Genomic DNA, 22,107 nt, shown 5'->3' on the forward strand with positions numbered 1-22,107 from the left:
AAGTGAGCTTTTCTCATCACTTGGCGTCCGTCGTCTGTCGTCATCCGTCGTCGTTAACTTTTACAAAAATCTTCTCCTCTGAAACTACTTGGCCAAATTAAACCAAACTTGGCCACAATCATCAATGGGGTATCTAGTTTAAAAAATTTGTCCGGTGAACCGGCCAACCAACCAAGATGGCCGCCATGGCTAAAAATAGAACATAGGGGTAAAATGTAGATTTTGGCTTATATCTCTGAAACTAAAGCATTTAGAGCAAATCTGACATGGTAAAATTGTTAATCAGTTCAAGATCTATCTGCCCTGAAATTTTCAGATGAATCGGACAACTCGTTGTTGGGTTGCTGCCCCTGAATTGGTTATTTTAAGGAAATTTTGCCATTTTTGTTTATTATCTTGAATATTATTATAGATAGAGATAAACTGTAAACAGCAAAAATGTTCAGCAAAGTAAGATCTACAAATAAGTCAAACATGACCAAAATGGTCAGTTGACCCCTAAAGGAGTTTTTGCCCTTTATATTCAATTTTTAACCATTTTTCTTAAATTTTTGTAATCTTTTACAAAAATCTTCTCCTCTAAAACCACTAAGACAAATTTAACCAAACTTGTCCACAATCATCATTAGGGTATCTAGTTAAAAAAATGTGTCCGATGACCCCGCCTGTGAACCAAGATGGCCGACATGGCTAAAAAATAGTACATAGGGTAAAATGCAGTTTTTGGCTCATTTATCTAAAACCAAAGCATTTAGAGCAAATCTGACGGGATAAAATTGTGTTCATTAGGTCAAGATCTATCTGCCCTGAAATTTTCAGACCAATCAGGCAACACGTTGTTGGGTTGCTGCCCCTGAATTGGTAATTTTAAGAAAATTTTGCAGCTTTTGGTTATTATCTTGAATATTATTATAGATAGAGATAAACTGTAAACAGCAATAATGTACAGCAAAGTAAGATCTACAAATAAGTAAACATGACCAAAATTGTCAATTGACCCCTTAAGGAGTTATTGCCTTTTAAAGTCAATTTTTTACAATTTTCATAAATTTTGTAAATTTTTGTAAATTTTTACAAAATATTTTCCACTGTAACTACTGGGCCAAGTTCATTATAGATAGAGATAATTGTAAGCAACAAGAATGTTCAGTAAAGTAAGATCTACAAACACATCACCATCACCAAAACACAATTTTGTCATGAATCCATCTGTGTCCTTTGCTTAATATGCACATAGACCAAGGTGAGCGACACAGGCTCTTTAGAGCCTCTAGTTATTGTTATACTATAAATCAAGCCATTGTTTTTTTTTTCGTTTGGATTGTTTCAAACTTGGTCATGTCTGGGACTAATATACTAGTCCCAGGTCATGTCTGGGCTTATAGCTTATTATACAGTATGGGTTTTGCTCATTATTGAGGGCTGTACATTAATCTATAGTTGCTTACATCCATGTACTTTGTTCACTGGTGAATTCTTTTCTCATTGGCAACCATTTGACATTTTCTTTCTTTTATTTCAAATGCCATCTATCTATTTGAAAGGTAAAGTTTCCATTTTGAATTAGTACCAAAATTTTTTTAAATTAGTTGCAAAGGCTTTATCAAGCCCCTTATCTATATTAAGCCATGTCACGTAAAAAAAAAACATCAACTTGAGTTATATAATAAAGTGTATATGATATGGCCTTTTCAATATCACATACCGTATCAATCAACCTTTAACCAATATAATCCCTAAAGCAGAGCTCTTGAGATTATATTTGTGTCTCCTGTTGATATGGATGTGATATTGAAATAGTCATGTAGTATTCTCTATTTAATACATATATTCCATAATTATTGTTTTGATAAAAAAAAAATATTTTATTAGGACTACAGAATGTACAGAATATACCTGGCTTTGGACATTTACAGTAAAAACAGTATACAGGGTACCAGTTTGTAATGGATTTCTAAGGGTCACAGATTATTTCAACACAGGAATGCTATTGTAGTCTATAATTTTCATTTTCTGAATTGTATCAAACCACTTTTTTGAATTTCTGTTATTCATATGATATTTACAATAAAGTATAAATCCATCAATAATTTTTACATTTGGTAAAAGAAGCTGAATTTTGGTGACCCATTGCAGTATTTTAAAAATGTTAGTAGCACTAAAATTTTATTCTATTAATAGATGATTCCATTCACATTTTAAGCAGTATGTATATGTCGAATTGGCCGTAATAATTTCTTTATTATACACATAATTTGCTTCTGTTATAGCTATTTTCACTTTTATTTTTTATGACAAAATCATCTGTGTCAATGATATCTTCTTAAAATATTTTGTTTGTAACATATCAGTATTTGAATAGGTTAATAAATTGGAGAATTTTACCAAAAATCCAAATGTCTTTTTTTCATCAACAGAAAAACTAGTCATCTTTACAATTAACACATACCTGTGTTTGAGATTAATTATTGAAACATGTGCTTTTTAATTAACTGCCAAATTACTTAGAAAAAATGAGACCGAATTGAATTCCATTTCCATATTCGTGTTAGTTTTGTTGTTTACCATGTGGATCTTGTTGATTTATATTTGTTTAGTTGTGATGTTGTTAATTACTTGTGAAGTTATTGTCATTTTTTGTTTGTTTCATTGTATGATATTTTGAACGGTTTTTCAAGTACATGTATCAATGTTTTCTTTTATTATTTTTTTCTTTTTCTTTAATTAAAACATGGACATTTAAAACAAATATATATATATATATATATATATATATATATACAGGTTCCAGCCCCACTCGGGGAGGAAGTAAAGAAACAGATCTACTCTAGCATCTTTAGGTTGATTTTCTAGGCACTTTATATATATATATATATATATATATATGAATGAAAGGAGATGTTGAATATATATCATTGAGACAACAACCTAACATTACAAATCCTTAATGACATCTTAGTGGGTCTGGATTTGGGGGTCCTTCAATTCTTTTTTTTTCTCTGTTCTCTATTCTTTATATTTAACATCCCATTATTTTCTATACTTAATTTTTTTTTTGCCCTTTATTCTGCGCCTTTTGCTCAATATTCTCTTTTCTGTGAACATCCAGACCCCCATCTTATGTTTCCTTTGCTTCCTCTTTGATTTTTAATTTTATACAAATCATGTTTTTTCTAAATTCTCTTTTTTATAAATTGTTTCACATTACTGTACTTTTCATCAGATGCAGTCTTTGATAACTTTTAGAATATATTCAATGGATGTCATTTTAACATCAAGCAAATTTTTGAATTGATAAAAAATATTTCTGCAAAGACAAGGTTTTTTTTTAATGTCAAAGTGAAATAATCCAATATATATTTCTATATAGAATCTGTTTGTTGTCAGAGATTTTGACTACAATCTGTATCTCATGTGACTTCTTAAAGTAGATTGATTTTGAAATGACTTTTAACATTACAAGAAATATTGTTTTGTGTAAAACTGAAATGGCATTGACTGATTCAAAGTTTATTCTTGTTAATATGGCATGTTAATATTTTATCAGATGTTTTTTTTTTTTATTGTGGTCAACCAAATTCAATATGAAATACTGGCCAATATTGCTAAAATGGACATTATGTATTGATTGAATGTAAATGGTATGAAAATCTTGATCTCCATGATTTTACACGTCACAAATAGTGATAGTTATCTTCAGTGTACATCAGTTTGAAAGTCTTCAAGTCCTATTTTGTGAGGGGTTTACAATTCAATTTTTTCCATAGACATTTGAATATTCACTTTTAAAGATTTATGCAAAAAATAAAGTTGCAGATGAGATTATGGTACACAAACCAACAGTTTTGAGATAGTGTTTTCACAAATATCTTAGTATTCCATGGTGTAATTGTTTATTTCTACTTCATGATATTTTATTTAACAAAACCAAATTTTCAACCCTTCCACATCACCTGAGGTCATTTGCGATGGCTATTTATTTGTTTCTCAATGTTTAGTTTTCTGTATAGTATTTAAAGGAATGTTGTGAATCTTTTTAGCTCACCTGGCCCAAAGGGCCAAGTGAGCTTTTCTCATCACTTGGCGTCCTGCGTCCTGCGTCCGTCGTCCGTAAACTTTTACAAAAATCTTCTCTTCTGAAACTACTGGGCCAAATTTGACCAAACTTAACCACAATCATCATTGGGGTATCTAGTTTCAAAAATATGTCCGGTGACCTGGCCAACCAACCAAGATGGCCGCCATGGCTAAAAATAGAACATAGGGGTAAAATGTAGATTTTGGCTTATATCTCTGAAACCAAAGCATTTAGAGCAAATCTGATATGGGGTAAAATTGTTTATCAGGTCAAGATCTATCTGCCCTGAAATTTTCAGATGAATCAGACAACTCGTTTATGGGTTGCTGCCCTGAATTGGTAATTTTAAGGAAATTTTGCAGTTTTTGGTTATTATCTTGAATATTATTCTAGATAGAGATAAACTGTAAACAGCAATAATGTTCAGTAAAGAAAGATCTACAAATAAGTCAACTTGACCAAAATGGTCAGTTGACCCCTTAAGGAGTTATTGCCCTTTATAGTCAATTTTTAACCATTTTTCGTAAATTTTTGTAATCTTTCACAAAAATCTTCTCCTCTGAAACTACTAAGACAAATTTAACCAAACTTGTCCACAATCATCATTAGGGTATCTAGTTTAAAAAAAGTTGTTCGATGACCCTGCCCGCTAACCAAAATGGCCTACATGGCTAAAAAATAGTACATAGGGTAAAATGCAGTTTTTGGCATATATCTCTGAAACCAAAGCATTTAGAGCAAATCTTACAAGGATAAAATTGTTCATTAGGTCAAGATCTATCTGCCCTGAAATTTTCAGACCAATCAGGCAACACGTTGTTGGGTTGCTGCCCCTGAATTAGTAATTTTAAGAAAATTTTGCAGCTTTTGGTTATTATCTTGAATATTATTATAGATAGAGATAAACTGTAAACAGCAATAATGTACAGCAAAATAAGATCTACAAATAAGTCAACATGACCAAAATTGTCAATTGACCCCTTAAGGAGTCATTGCCCTTTATAGTCAATTTTTTAGCTCACCTGGTCCGAAGGGCCAAGTGAGCTTTTCTCATCACTTGGCGTCCGTCGTCGTCGTTAGCTTTTTACAAAAATCTTCTCCTCTGAAACCACTGGCCCAAATTTAACCAAACTTGGCCACAATCATCATTAGGGTATCTAGTTTAAAAAATGTGTCCAATGACCCCGCCAACCAACCAAAATGGCCACCATGGCTAAAAATAGAACATAAGGGTAAAATGTAGATTTTGGCTTATATCTCTGAAACCAAAGCATTTAGAGTAAATCTGACAGAGGGTAAAACTGATTATCAGGTCAAGATCTATCTGCCCTGAAATTTTCAGACAAATCTGACAACCTGTTGTTGGGTTGCTGCCCCTGAATTGGTAATTTTAAGGAAATTTTGCAGTTTTTTATACGACCGCAGAAATTAAAAATTTTTTGGTCGTATATTGGTATGACGTTGGCGTCGTCGTCGTCGTCGTTGTCGTCGTCGTCCGAAGACACATTGGTTTTCGCACTCTAACTTTAGTTTAAGTGAATGGATCTCCATGAAATTTTACCATAAGGTTCAATACCACGAAAGGAAGGTTGGGATTGATTTTGGGGGTTATTATGGTACCAACAGTTAAGGAATTAGGGGCCAAAAATAAGCATTTTTGTAACTTCCAGACAATAACTTGTGTGTAAGTGTATGGATCTCTCTGACATTGTACCACAAGGTTCCATATCACAAAGGGAAGGCTGTAATTGATTTTGGGGGTAATTGCCTCAACATTTTAGGAATTAGGGGCCAAAAAAGGGGCAAAAAAGAAGCATTTTTCTAGTTTCATGACAATAACTTGTGTGTAATGTTTGGATATTTCTGAAATTGTACTACAAGGTTCCATATCACAAAGGGAAAGCTGGAATTGAGTTTGGGGGTAATTGCCCGAAACGTTTAGGAATTGGGGGCCAAAAAGGGGCCAAAAATAAGCATTTTTATAGTTTCCAGACAATAACTTGTGTTCAAGTGTATGGATCTCTCTGAAATTGTACTGCAAGGTACCATACCACAAAGGGAAGGCTGGGATTGAGTTTAGGGGTGATGAATCATAAGGGGGTTCAAAAAATTTGGGGGGGGGGAATTCTTTCTTTTTCTTTTTTTCCTTTTTTTTTTCTTTTAAAATATTCCATTTTAAGTTGGTTATTTCTGATTTATATTTAAAAGCAAATAATAATGATATGTTAGGAGATACACACCAAACAGGATGTGTAAATTATTATATAATAAGTATTGTGCAATAGCAAGAAATTTTCAATTGCACAGTATTGCACAATAGCAAGAAATCTTCAATTGCACAGTATTGCGCAATAGCAAGAAATCTTCAATTGCACAGTATTGCGCAATAGCAAGAAATATCCAATAGCACAATATTGCCCAATAGCAAGAAATTGTCAATTGTGCAGTATTGCGCAATAGCAAGAAATATTCAATTGCACAGTATTGTGCAAAAGAAGATACTTCGTATAAATTGCTTATTTCTTGATCAATTTCAATATGGTTTTATTCTTGAATTCTTGGGGTTCTTTAATATGCTAAATCTAACCGTGTATTAAGTTTTTGCATTTTTGGCCCCGTTTTTAAATTGGTCCACATTGAAGTCCAAAGGGTCCAAAATTTAACTTTGTTTGATTTCATCAAAAATTGGATTATTGGGGTTCTTTGATATGCTGAATCTAACCGTGTATTTAGATTCTTAATTTTTGGTTCCGTTTTCAAATTGGTCTACATTAAGGTCCAAAGGGTCCAAAATTAAACTTAGTTTGATTTTAACAAAAATTGAATTTTGGGGTTCTTTGATATGCTGAATCTAAACATGTATTTAGATTTTTGATTATGGGCCCAGTTTTCAAGTTGGTCCAAATCGGGGTCCAAAATTAAACTTTGTTTGATTTCAACAAAAATTGAATATTTGGGGTTCTTTGATATGCTGAATCTAACCATGTATTTAGATTTTTGATTTTTGGGCCCCGTTATCAACTTTGTCCACATTGAGGTCAAAAGGGTCCAAAATTAAACTTTGTTTGATTTCATCAAAAATTGAATTCTTGGGGTTCTTTGATATGCTGAATCTAACCATGTATTTAGATTTTGGATATTGGACCATAATAGGTGAATGTCCAATTCAAAATTTTTAAGTTCTTAGACCACATTCATTCTGTGTCAGAAACCTATGCTGTGTCAAATATTTAATCACAATCCAAATTCAGAGCTGTATCAAGCTTGAATGTTGTGTCCCTACTTGCCCCAACTGTTCAGGGTTCGACCTCTGCAGTCGTATCAAGCTGCGCCCTGCGGAGCATTTTATTGGTTATTATCTTGATTATCTTGAATATAATTATAGATAGAGATAAACTGTAAACAGCAATAATGTTCAGCAAAGTAAGATCTACAAATAAGACATGATGACCAAAATTGTCAGTCGACCCCTTTAGGAGTTATTGCCCTTAATAGTCAATTTTTAACAATTTTTTGTAAATTTTTGAAATCTTTTACAAAAATCTTCTTCTCTGAAACTACTGAGACAAATTTAACTATACTTGGCCATAATCATTATAAGGGTATCTAGTTTAAAAAAATTTCCGATGACCCCGCCTTCCAACCATCATGGCCGACTTGGTTAAAAATAGAACATAGGGGTAAAATGCAGTTTTTGGTTTATATCTCTGAAACTAAAGCATTTAGAGCAAATCTGACAGGTAGCAAATATGTTCATCAGATTTAGATTTATCTGCCCTGAAATTTTCAGACGAATCTGACAAACTGTTGTTGGGTTGCTGCCCCTGAGTTAGTAATTTTACAAAAATTTTGCAGTTTTTTGTTATTATCTTAGATATCATTATAATATCTAATATCTAATACTATTAATTATGATTTTAACCTTATTTTACATGATTTCCAAAGCATCAGTAAATACAGGTGAGCGACACAGGCTCTTGAGAGCCTCTAGTTTACAATTTTCATAAATTTTGTAAATTTTTGTAAATTTTTACAAAATATTTTCCACTGTAACTACTGGGCCAAGTTCATTATAGATAGAGATAATTGTAAGCAGCAAGAATGTTCAGTAAAGTAAGATCTACAAACACATCACCATCACCAAAACACAATTTTGTCATGAATCCATCTGTGTCCTTTGTTTAATATGCACATAGACCAAGGTGAGCGAAACAGGCTCTAGTTTTATTTTGTCCACCCTTTTATGTTGTCTGTACTTCAACTTCTTACTTTTTTTTGCCCTGTTGTATCTTCTTTCCCTTTTTGCTGTGAAAATTATATCCAATGAAAATAAAGTGTGATTACAATGGTTGCAATTCTTTGTACTCAAGATATATATTGGTTGTTAATGGTAAGGCTATTTCTTACACATAAAATACATTATATAATTGTAGTTAGGTGACATGTTATCAAAACTTGGCTCATATTTTTAAAAACCTTTTAAGAATGGTATGTAAAAATAAATTTGGGCCGTAAAATTTCAAAGTATTAAAAAGTTGAATGTTCATATGAAAAAGAATGAATGCCATAAAATTTTCACATCAAAAGTATAATTTTAGAATGTATCTGTCTGAATTAAGCAGTTGTGAAAGTTATATCTTATCAACACATCTATTGTTTATTTACCTGGCATTGTCATAAAATATTAGTAACATTTGAATATAAAAATATACATTGATTAAAGATATTAATAGAATAGTAAACAGCATGTGGACAAAAGTCATTTCTTATTTGAGGTGTCCTGTATCATTTCATATAAATTTGTAAATTTCAAAAAAAATTATTTTGAACCAATATTTTTAAACTTTAATCATTACACTAAGAATTAAGGAGCAAGACATTTGCATGCATTTCCATTACAATTACACACAGCTTTTTATAACACTTGTGTACATTCATTTTACAGGTAAACACAGGTATTTTAAGGGAAATTTTCTCAAAATCTTTTTGCATTAAGAATGGCTCTCGAAATAAATGTTTGTCAGTTTCTGTCTTGCCTTGACGGAGTCAAAAAGTGATTGATTTTTGATTTTTGGTGTTTTAACGCCACTTTTAAGCACCGCTTTTGGGCTATTTCGTGGCGGCCAGTTTTTATTGGTGGAGGAAGCCGGAGTACCCGGAGAAAACCACTGACCTTCGATAGGAAAACTGACAATCCTAGTCAATTAAGATTGGAGTCGAGTGCACCCGCACGAGCGGGGTTCGAACTCACAACCTCAGTGTTGACTGGCTAGTGATTACAGTAGTAACTACTTAGACCACTCGGCCACCGAGGCCCCGAGTCAAAAAGTGAGACATAGGTATGCTGTTTCCGGTGTTGGAAGCTTCAACAATGTATTAAGTTTGTGATAAAGTTAGTTTATGGGGAACCACTAGTGGTAGGTCAATGATATTTGGTATGCAATTGTATTAGCGTTGACATATCTCATTTCCATGGAGATTATTTGACCCTGCCCCCTCAGTCATGGTCTATCGACTTTGAGAAACTTTTGCTTAGTTTGCATGTATTAGTTTGTGAATAGGTCAGTTTATGGAGAACCACTAGTGGTAGGTCAGTGATTTTTGGTATGCAGTTGTATTAGCATTGGCACATCTCATTTCCATGGAGATTATTTGGCCCCACTCCCTCAGTCATGGTCTATCAACTTTGAGAAACTTTTGTTTAGTTTACATGTATTAGTTTGAGATTAGGTCAGTTCATGGAGAACCACTAGTGGTAGGTCAATGATATTTGGTATGCAGTAGTATTAGAATTTCCATGGAGATTGTTTGGCTGTGTACCTTCAGTTATGGTTCATTGTCTTGAATATGTTGCATAACTTACAGGTTAAAGTATTGCTATCATAATTTCTCAACATTTGCATTTTACTTTCAAAATAACAAAAAGGTGAGACATATCTCTGTGGTAACAGTTTATTTATCCTACCTACAGTTTTCAATTCTTTGTGTTGCATTGCCTTTAAATGTCACCCAACTATATTTTTCGATCAACACCAAAAATAAATTTGTTGTAAAGACTGATGAGTTTTCCTTCGATTGTTTTTCTGATAAAAGAAACTTTATCATATATTTGTCTTAACTTTCTATAATAATCTACTTTATTTGATAGAGCACACTACAATGTTTTTCTTTTTGTCTTTTGGCATTTTTTTTCATATTGTATCTCATACTCTCATACTACACCAATGTTAAATCACCTCTACCATACGTTGTATTATTTGTATATTGTTTTTGAGTGTCATTCTCTTAACCTTTGATTGTATTGGTTTTTAGAGAGTAAAGTATTGTATTGCATTGATAAAGAGATCACTATCAAATATTCTTTAAAAAAAAAAAACAATGCATCTCTCACGAGTATATATTCAAGATTAACTAAAATGTCGGCCTTAAGTGCTTACAGCATTTTTTAGGCTAACTTTATTAAAATAAATAGATTTAAAACCTTAAATATGAATAATCAACATAATTTCTATTTTGATTGCATTTTAAAATTGTAAATTTTCTACTTATTATCTAGAATTATCTATACATTTTACCTGTGTTGCCTATGAAATGAATACATATAAATGTAATAAAATTTTGTGCAAAAAGTCAAAAAGTAAATTAATGCCCTAATGCCCCTGACAATTATTGAAGTTCTTATGGTAATTTTCACATATTTTTTATTTCATTTTTTTGCAGTATCCTTTATTTGGAAATATACTATATATTTTGTTGCCGAAGTTTTTATATGCATACAGTAATACTTGAACATTATGTATTATACTTTGTGATTAAATCATGAATACTTGAAAGTTAAAATATTTAGAAATAAATGACAGTAAACTTTAAATAATTTTGAGATTAATGGCAAACATTTTAATAAGGAGCAAGTTCAAAATCGCTTTTGAATAATTAATGGCATTATTTAAAATGTGTAGGACAATAAGATGAAAAGGAATAACTTTTTTTATCCAACTAGTGTAGAATGCAAAAATCTCTGGTTTTAGTCATATTCATTTTATATTGTTAAAAAACAATCTGAGAAATGATGTATGGTGCTATACTATATAAACAATTGTTTACAATTATTTGACATTTTACAATGTTAAAAGGTGCCATTTTTTTTCTGTACTTTTAATGAAAAAATTAGTATATAAAGCCTTAGAAAATGTGGCAGAGTGCTATTTGTTGATAGTTAGTTAATGATAGTCATATTTCTAATCATTTTGAAAACTACCAGTGTAGTGTTCACAAAATATACAATACTGCTAAGTCATACATAAGCACTAATCAATTGGTCAAAAAATGTTTGCAGATCGAAATTAAATACCAACAGACTGCATATCACTCAGAACTGGAACCTTACAGATATTCTTTCTAGAGGCTTTTATAGTTGTGTTCAGAATATTTCCATGTAATTGACTAACAAGGAGACACATGTTTTGCAACTATAACTGACCAATAATTTTATAATCCTTTCTTAAGTCATTTTTGACATGAATATTTGATGAAACTTGTAACAGCCTTTTTAAATTTTGATTGATTACAAAACATTGTGGTATTGATTTTTAGAAAGATATAGTTGTATATGTAAATATTTTTTGTCATAACACAATTTGTTCTTTTATGGTTCTGTGATAGATTAATTTTTTGTAATCGTGTTCCAGGTGAACATGGACAATTAGATATGTTACATGTATTTTGATTGGCTTACAGTTGTTTAGAGATAATAATGTGCTCATTATATGTTACATGTATTTTGATTGGCTAACAGTTGTTTAGAGATAATAATGTGCTCATTATATGTTATGTGTTCTAATTTTGTATTTGTGTTATTATGAGGAATATATTATTTACCTCAAATATTTTATGGGTAGATATTTTAAATGATATGTTATCAAATGTTATTTGAGAATTACAGGGACATAACACCCTTTAGTTTATATTCCTCCAGTTTAAGGGTTCTGAATAACACAAAGAAACGATATACAGTTCTGAGTTGTTAGTTGCACTTGAAATCACAATTTTTCCCTTATTGCTCTACCTTAAACTCATTTCCTGATTTGAATGTATTATAACAGTTAATCTATTTCAGAATGTAGTGCATTGTGGGTAATATTTCATAAAGGTACTCCTTAACATTGTGATTGGTTAAAATTGTTCTAAACAATGGATAACCAACCAATGGTGTATCATCATTTTCATTTTTTAGAAGTAATGAAATTACCCTAATATTTTTAGATTCTTCAACTGCAAATTGAATAATAGGTATTCCCCTTCTTTGAGAGTAACACTAGTTTAAAGCCTTAATAAGAATAATACATGTAATAATTAAGCAGTTTTTATTTTTCTGGCAAGCTGTTTTAGGTTATTTTCTTGCCATTATTATATCATTTCAGTTTTTGCAACTTTAAAAAAAAATGCATATTTTTGATTTGGCAATTTAACAAAAATTTCTATCATTTGATGCAAAATTTTCAGTTCATTTATGAAATTTTTAGGGGAATTTAAAATTATTAGGTATTTTTAAGAAAATGACGGGGGCATCTATATATAGAAGACATTTTATTTTCAGTATAAAACAATATATTGACTGTCAGAAACAGCAGATTGCACACAAATGACAACCTACAGTAAAATAATATGCTGACTGCTTTATTGAATTAGTAAAACTTTCCTATATATCATTATTATTATTACTATTGAGATTCTCCATGTGAAACCATTTTTTTAAGTCTTTATGTTTTATAATAATTGTAACTGAACAGAGAAGTGTTGTTTTGAATAATGAATGCTTGCAGGAGTCAAGATTATAGAATTTAGTTGGAGCTGCATGAGAGTCAAAAAGTAAGTCTCTCCTTCGAATATCATTGGTCCATTATGAAAGAAAATGTTTGGTTTTGAAATAAAACATCAAAATAAATCAAACTTTTATAAAGTAAGAAAGGGGTGACTTGTAAAATGAGCACCTCTTCTGACTTAATAAAAGGACTTTGTATTTGCCCATAGTTCCTTTGTTGCTGAGAAAATATTATACTAGTGCTTTAATGGTGTTATGATTCATTTTTTGTATGATATTAATTCATCCAAGTTTTTGGAAAGTTGTGGGTATTTTTTAGATGATCTTTCCTGTTTGTAATGTCATCTGGTATGAACTTAATTATTTTGGAAATAAACTTTGCTGTGCAAAGACTAATAAAGAATAAAATTATTTGCAATTTTTCTTGTTTTGAATATTGGAAGGCACCTAAGAGCACATCTTGTGACAAATATCCGTGAAACCTACAATCTTTAATTTGAAAAATTCATCGTCTCATGCATGTTGAACATATAAAAGAAATATTTGTAAAATATTAGTCTTGCATATCAAATTGCCAATAAGCTTTCATGAGCAGCAGGGTTTCCGCTGGCGGTCGCCATTTTCGATTTTACGAAAAGATAAAAATTGTGATTAAAATTCCTTATTGGAGAAAGAATCTAGCGAAAGAAATTTAACGGTGCAACTTCATCCATCTTGTTTACTTTTTTGGGGTTTCTCTGACTTTTTCACTGATCAGACAGCACTGGGAATTCACCTTGACCTTAATGTTACAATTTTGATAGAAAATCAATAATCAGCTCATTGAGCAGCATTCCTGACATCCTTGATGTGAATGAGTAATGCGGTGATGTACTTGCGTAATAATTCTTTTTATTTTAGACTTGGGTTAATATCAGCCATATCTTGGACAAGTTCTATAATGGTGGCTGATCAACTTTTTTTAAAAGAGTTATGCCCTTGGAAATATTAATTTATGGAAAATGGCCTTGTCAGAGCTCTTACGGGTACAATTCTTGCTAGATTTTTGTAAAACTTATACTATAGGTTAATATCAGCAATATCTCAAACAAGTATTATAATGGTGGCCGATCGACTTTTTTTAAAGAGTTATGCCCCTTGGAAATATTAAATTTATGGAAAATGGCCTCCTTAGAGGTCTCACGGGTACAATTCTTGCCAGATTTTTATAAAACTTATACTATAGGTTAATATCAGCAATATCTCTGACAAATTCTATAATGGTGGCCGATTGACTTTTTTAAAAGAGTTATGCCCCTTGGAAATATTAAATTTATGGAAAATGGCCTCGTTAGCACTCTCACGGGTACAATTTTTGCCAGATTTTTATAAAACTTATACTATAGGTTAATATCAGCAACATCTCGGACAAGTTGTATGATGGTGGACGATCAACTTTTTTAAAAAGAGTTATGCCCTTGGAAATATTAAATTTATGGAAAATGGCCACATAAGTGCTCTCACGGATACAATTCTTGCCAGATTTTTATAAAACTTATAGTATACTATAAGTAATGTCCTTGAAGATCTGTTTGAAATGTAATTTGTTTTCTAATCAGATACTTATAAATTGTTTAAAGAACATAAAAAAAGTACTTTTTTTAGTTAATGCCCTTGGATAGATAAAATATGTGCAATGCGGGGGACATTGGAACTCTGTTCTTTTAATATTTTAGAACGCCCGTATGAAAAACATGACACGTACTCCAGTTGGACAGTAGCCGTACTGTAGCCGTACTGAGAACTGTACTTATAATTTTCATTTGGACTTTTCTTTGAATTGCTTATAATAGATACCCCGGCTGGACTTTTAGCGAAATTAGCCGTAAACCGGCTCGAAATATTTAAATTAGCAGGAGTCCGGTTCATAAAGTCCAGCTGGACTTTAATAAAAGTACGTCTGAAAAAAAATCCAGCCGGCATTTCTGGCAAAAATATGGACTCTATAAAGTTCAGCCGGACTTTACAAAGTCCGGCTGGACTTCAAAAAGTGTGGTTTGACTTTTAAAGATGATCTCAGCAGGGGTGAATCCAGCTATTTTCCTAACTCAGGATAGGGGGAGGGGGTCCAACCATATGTCCCCATTCAAATGCATTGATCGTCAAAATAATGGGGGGTTCCAACCCCCGGAACCCTCCCCCTGGATCCGCCACTGCTCAGTTTTTCTTCAGATGGTTGATTCTTCTGATTTAATTTGCATCATGCATCCCTTGCTATAATCTGAAAATAGAAAAAAAAAAACAGATGACATTATGCATATATACTGGTTATTTCTTTTTCTTTTTTGTACTGTCTTACTGGCAAAACCAAGAAATGGGGTATTGAGAAGCTAAATGATAACTTCTAAAAATTTGTGGTTATTAAATAGCCTAAATAATTTTAAAGTGGCTAAAAATAAAATAAAGTTGGATTTCAAAATCACTTAAAGTGTAGAAATCAAAAAACTTTCAAAACAACTCAAATAATAATCATTCCTTAATACAGAGGGAATAAAAAATATAACAATACATTTTTTTACACAACAATTCAAAACAGGAAGTGACAGTGACATAACAGACAAGATGAAAATTATTGCATGAATATAAATACTTGATGTAGGTTTTTTATTCTTTTTACTCTTCAAAAATAAGAATTAAGCTATTTATAATATTGTAATTATTTTATTAATATGTTGAATAAAAAGAGCATATCAGATAATATCACCAAATGGTGGAATTCAATTTATTGTACTTACCAGAATTATGCAATCCAAATCACATGCAAACAGCAATCTTCCTAAATTGTCATTGATGCCAGTCAGAATTATCCATCTTCTCTATTTAATGTGAAAAGAACTTAACTTCCAAACATTTGCTTTACATCCAATGATATAAAATTCTCATTTTGTTCAAGTAAGAAGACATGTCTTCCTGTTTATTCCAAATTCAAATGTTGTTGTATTGCAATACATGAGGTTGTTTAACATGTTAAGGAGTTGTTTTAAATGTTCCTCTTATGACTAATTGCATGTGCCTAAATTTTGAATATGTGATATATTAAAAAAAGAAAATCAATTATTAATTTGTTTAATTATGAAATTTTTAATAAAAGTGATAGTAATTGCAGAAATATGTATTTCGAAATGTGTTCTCCCACATATGGCCTCAATCATGTGGAGATAGTACTTCCTGTGACCTGTCCAGACTGAGGTTAATTGAAAACAGATGGCACATTTCTACAAGACTAACTGCTATTAAATCACTGTTATAATGGCTCAAGTTTCTAATTGATGTTAAAGAATGAATGATAATTATTAGTTTTATGCATTCATCTAATTAAATATAAATATACTAGAAAATGTATAAATTTGACCTGTAACAGATGTTGCTTTTGGTTTTTTTTTATGAAAAAAAATAAAATGTTAAATAATTGCTGTATATAATAATTAAACATATTAACTTGGATATAATTCAATCAAAAGTCACCAAAATTAAATTTTAACTTTCCATCAACAGTCTATGTTAAATATTTCATAATGCCCTAAACGGAATTGAAAATCTAGGAAAAGTATCACATTTTATACATGTTATAGTTTGAACTAAAAGTATATTGCAAAAAAATATTTTATCATTATTATTAATTACTTGCAAACTTTCAATTTTAACTGTTTTACATTTTGAAAGAATTGTTCCTTTCAAAGAACAGAATCTATTGTGGCAAACTTTTTATTTCTGTAAGGGTAGATTTGGCTGATGAAAATTTTCTAAGTCTAAATTCCTGCTCATAAATGAATGTAAAATTTTCTAAGACAAAAATCCTGCTGATCATTCTACAGAAAGGAATAAATTTCCTCAAAAGTCCAGCCGTGTTTATTTTCTTGTAAGCATTACAAAAAGTGCGGTTGGACTTTTAAGAAAATACCGGCTGGCAAATAACCCATGTATAAGAAAAAGTACGTGTACGGCTCATGTCAGACTGGACTTTTCAAAGTCAGACTGGAATACGTCTCAAGTCCAGCTAGAGTCCAGTTGAACTCCTGTTGAAATTTTCATACGGGTGTTTTCAGATGTTTCTTCCTCTAAGTTAAATTATGAAAATTTGTATCACAATATCACTGATATTTCCTACATTTGGTTTTGTGATTGAAGACAATTTGAAATGCTGGCTCAAAGATAAAGATTACAAACTAAGTCCTTAAATTAAGCAATGATGGATCCACTACACAAGTTTTATTTTTGTTGTATAGTTTGAAAATGCAATGTTTTATCTCATCAAGTTGATGTGTCATGCATGGTATTTAAATGTCAAGCTTTAAGGTGGATAATATGCTTTCATACTTTAATTCAAACTAACTTTATTCATACATTAACACCTAAGGGTTCAAAACTTGAAATACAAAATTATTTTCCTCTACATAACTTTTTACATTCTTACTGATGTTAATTATTAGAATTATTATAAGACCATTCAAATAGCATGAATTATGGTAATCATAATGGTTGGATGAATTAGTGTTAAATGTTCAGTTGCAAATATTACATGCATATTTGGATGAAAACTTGCTGATGTGATATGAATATGAACATGAACCCTGCTTTGTAAAGACAGACATGCTGAGGTTTTATAGCATGCTAGATCACATGTTAGCAGTCTGCAGCAAGATATGTATCTTACATGGACACATCATCTGTTTTCTGATTTGCGACCTGCTTAGCGGAGATGCAGCAAATATCAATTTGTGAGGCTTTTGGTTTGATCATAACTGAACTTCCCATATATGTGGCAACATAAGACCACTAAGGCAGTAATTGTTGAGCCTGCGACTTTTGTCGCAGAAAGCTCAACATAGGGATAGTGATCCGGCAGCCCCGGGTACGGCGGCGGTGGCGGCGTTAGCTAACTTCTTAAAAGCTTTATATTTTAGAAGGTGGAAGACCTGGATACTTCATACTTTGTATATAGATGCCTCATGTTATGAAGTTTCCGTCAGTCACATGTTCAATGTCCTTGACCTCATTTTCATGGTTCAGTGAGTACTTGAAAAAAAAGTTCAGATTTTTTGGAATGTTAAATTCTCTCTTATTATAAGTAATAGGATAACTATATTTGGTATGTGCGTACCTTGTAAGGTCTTCATGCCTGTCAGACAGTTTTCACTTGACCTCGACCTCATTTCATGGATCAGTGAACAAGGTTAAGTTTTCGTGGTCAAGTCCATATCTCAGATACTATAAGCAATAGGTCTACTATATTTGGTGTATGGAATGATTGAAAGGTGTACATGTTCAACTGGCAGGTGTCATCTGACCTTGACCTCATTTTCATGGTTCAGTGGTCATAGTTTAGTTTTTGTGTTTTTGATCTGTTTTTCTAATACTGTATGCAATAGGTCAACTGTATTTGGTGTATGGAAATATTTTACGATGTACATGTCAGTCTGGCAGGTTTTATTTGACATTGACCTCATTTTCACGGTTCATTGCTCAATGTTAAGTTTTTGTGTTTTGGTCTTTTTTTCTAATACTGTATGCAGTAGGTCAACAGTATTTGGTGTATGGAAATATTTTACGATGTACATATTAGTCTGGCAGGTTTCATTTGACCTTGACCTCATTTTCACAGTTCATTGCTCAATGTTAAGTTTTTGTGTTTTGGTCTGTTTTTCTAATACTGTATGCTGCGTAGGTCAACAATATTTGGTGTATGGAAATATTTTACAATGTACATGTAAGTCTGGCAGGTTTTATTTGACATTGACCTCATTTTCATGGTTCATTGCTCAATGTTAAGTTTTTGTGTTTTGGTCTGTTATTCTTAAACTTTAAGCAATAGGTCAACTATATTTGGTGTAAAGAATGATTGTAAGGTGTATATGGCAAACTTAAGTCATTACGGAAACTAAAAATTTTGCAATTTTTCCATTTATAAAGGGGCATAACTCTAGAACGGTTAAAGTGACGCCACCAAAATTCAAACTTGATCTGTGTTTTGTGGTAATAAGCAATGTGTATAAGTTTCATAACATTTGGTTGAGGCAAACTTAAGTTAGAGAACGGAAACTAAAAATTTGCAATTTTTCCATTTATAAAGGGGCATTTCTCTAGAACGGTTAAAGTGACGCCACCAAAATTCAAACTTGATCTGTGTTTTGTGTATAAGTTTCATAACATTTGGTTGAGGCAAACTCAAGTTAGAGAACGGAAACCAATTTTGGGACGTATGGACGTACGTACGTACGTACAGACGGACAAGGGTAAAACTTATTGCCCCCACTACTACGGCGGGGGCATAAAAACAACTACAGATCACCTAACATCCTTCAACAATGAATAAACCCCATTTTTAAGTTGTTTTTTTGTATGGTTGCCAACTCATTGATGGACATCCCACATCTCCTTTTATTCAAACAAAAGGTACACTTGCTCCAGATTTAGTTATTTGTGGTAATGCCATCAGTTGTATAAATTGCACCAGTATATTTCATGGTCACTCTTGTCAGTTGACTGCATGATTCACAATATCTATGCTGTAGATGTATTTCACTTGTCATAGTCATAATACGGTCTTTTCTAACTCCTGGATTTAACATGGATAACATTGCAGGCACAACAAATAGAGCAGGGACAGCTTGGCCCATCTTAAATTTGCCAAAGGTAAGATAAAAGGCGATCAAAAAGTAAATTTAAATTTTCATTTTTTACATGTTTTCCATATTTCAGATTCGAAAAAGTATGTGCAGACCCAGATCAACTAAATTGTGAAATGATGTTGATATTTACAATTAAGTTTCCCTAAAATAAGTTGATTTCTTGATTTTCAAAAAAGAAACTATATGGATGGAAAACTACATAAAATCAGCATTTTTCCTTCATTTTCAGGACCTACATGTTGGTGGATATTATAAGGCATAACATTGAAAATTTGTTCTAATTAAGTTATATTTCCTGATCTTCTGATTTTATCCATTTCAAATATATAATGTCAATCATGACGAGACCATCTGCCGGAGAACTTTCCAAGTCATTGATTATAGTTAATCTTATTAAAGGATGTCCAAGATTTCTATGTCTTATAAATTAAAGGAGAAATGGTGTAAATGTCAATAAGACGGACATCCAATGACCAAATGTCAAGATGACATCTTGTTATCTTGTCAATATTTCTTTTTCCGACTACTTTTTCAGGTAATCTCAGTCTTATCTAGTATTGATAATTTTGTTTCACTGTAGAGACAGACACTCAGTGTTAATAATTTTGTTTCACTGTAGAGAAAAACACTCAGCGTTAATAGTTTTGTTTCACTGTAGAGACAGACGCTCAGTGTTAAGTTTTGTTTCACTGTAGAGACAGATGCTCAGTGTTAATAGTTTTGTTTCACTGTAGAGACAGACACTCAGTGTTAATAGTTTTGTTTCACTGTAGAGACAAACACTCAAGTGTTAATAATTTTGTTTCACTGTAGAGACAGACACTCAAAATAATCGATTGATTGATTGATAGATTGTTGGTGTTTGAACACCACTTTCAGCACTATTAGACATATCATGGTGGTCAGTTTTCATTGGTGGAGGAAGTCAAGAGAGCCAGTAGAGACTGGCAATCCTAGTAAGATTGGAATCGAACATGTGGCAACGTGCAAACTCACCTCAGTGTTGACAGCCTAGTGATACAGTGGATGAACTGCTTAGACAACTCTGACACAGAGGCCTCAAAATAATCTGTTCCATTGATATACTAAAGACCAAGACTCTAAATAGCTGCTATGATTAATAACTGAATAAACTGAATAATTGCTTACATCCACTTCATTTTAACTCTGGTGGATAGTTGTCTCATTGGCAATCATAACACTACTCTATATTGAAGTATATTATACGGACCTGAGGATGGCAATAATACTACCAATGACAACATTATACTCCAGACCTTTTTATCCAGCATTTTCCTCATAGTAATGAAATGTAACAATTGTAATAATAAACTTCTTATTCTATTAATTTATTAAATTCACAAATATTTATATCAAAACACTTACAATTGATTGGTAAATAGTGTAAATGCAATTACATATGATTTGGAGCAGATAATTAAGTCACATTTTTTACTTTTTATTTAGGTTTTTGTTCCCTTTATTTTGAAACACATATGGTGTAAGAAGAATTGTTGTAATACAAAATTTCATGTTGAATGTTAGTGGGGGATATTTCTGTAAGAATATAAATGCATTAAAAGTTGTCAATGGTTGGTGTTCCAGTGAACCTTTGCAAAGTATGAAATTTTCTAGGATTGAAATGTTTATCTAGGAAATGTTCTATACAATGCTGTCAAGCTTACTACTTATAAATATTCCAAGATAAATGTATGGTGAAAGGTTACTATTCATTTTATGCCTCTGTTCATTAAATTTTAAATAACCATGCCTTAACTTCTTAATGCATATTTTTTTAAGAAAAAATAAACAACAAATACATGCCAAATAATGTTTAAAGTACCTTCCCTCTTCCTTCCATCACAATTCTATATAATTATACCAGCATGAAATGTTTGGAAGGCACTTGAGTTAAATTTTAATGGGTTTCGGTTATTTTGAAAAAGTTATCCTGAACAATAATATGAAAGAATTCAATTCAAATTTATGTATGTTGGGACAGCATAAACAATGAGAGGAACTTCCGAATAGCCCTTACCTTCCCTTCCCCTTACAGTTATTTGCAACCCTCCAAAACCCCCCAAAAAAAAACATCTGCATGTTAGATCAAAGCATCATCAACAATAATTTTCAACAACTCTTGAGATAAAATTGTATAAAAAAGGTATTTTAAGTAAAATACAAAAATTGAATATAAATTTACCCAACAATGAAGGCACAATTTATCTTTAATAACACTGCATAACATAAATTTATATTTAACAACTATTCCTTTATGCTTCTTTCCTTAATAGGAAAACTTTTGAAAACTAAAAATGTTAAACATGAAGATATGTGTGAATATTTAACAAAGGTGTTAAGTACATAAATAACCACATCTAAAGTACATTTTGAAATAAAATTGCAGGTGGCCATAATAAAATAATGTAATAATGTTCATTTAACCACAAAAGTCATAAAAATATTCATACAATTGTATAACATCACAATTACATAACATTGTATTCTCATTATCAAAAGAAAAAGAAATACGAATGACA

The 22,107-nt window shown here is 31.6% G+C and overlaps 2 protein-coding genes across 4 annotated transcripts in view; one reads left to right on the forward strand and one right to left on the reverse strand.

Annotated features, from left to right (window-relative positions):
• The window catches only part of LOC127701833 (uncharacterized), a 158,249-nt gene extending 153,548 nt beyond the window's left edge, over positions 1 to 4,701 (forward strand). For all 3 annotated transcript variants that reach the window (XM_052205803.1, XM_052205801.1, XM_052205804.1), the window contains exon 8: positions 1,873 to 4,701. In XM_052205803.1, the coding sequence (XP_052061763.1) occupies positions 1,873 to 1,919 (47 nt within the window). In that variant the 3' untranslated portion in view covers positions 1,920 to 4,701. The remainder of the gene's footprint in view (positions 1 to 1,872) is intronic.
• The window catches only part of LOC127701844 (uncharacterized), a 347,060-nt gene that overhangs the window by 33,022 nt on the left and 291,931 nt on the right, over positions 1 to 22,107 (reverse strand). The window lies entirely within an intron of this gene.

The sequence above is a fragment of the Mytilus californianus genome, unplaced genomic scaffold, assembly GCF_021869535.1.
Source record: "Mytilus californianus isolate M0D057914Y unplaced genomic scaffold, xbMytCali1.0.p SCAF_5, whole genome shotgun sequence".
NCBI lineage: Eukaryota > Metazoa > Mollusca > Bivalvia > Mytilida > Mytilidae > Mytilus > Mytilus californianus.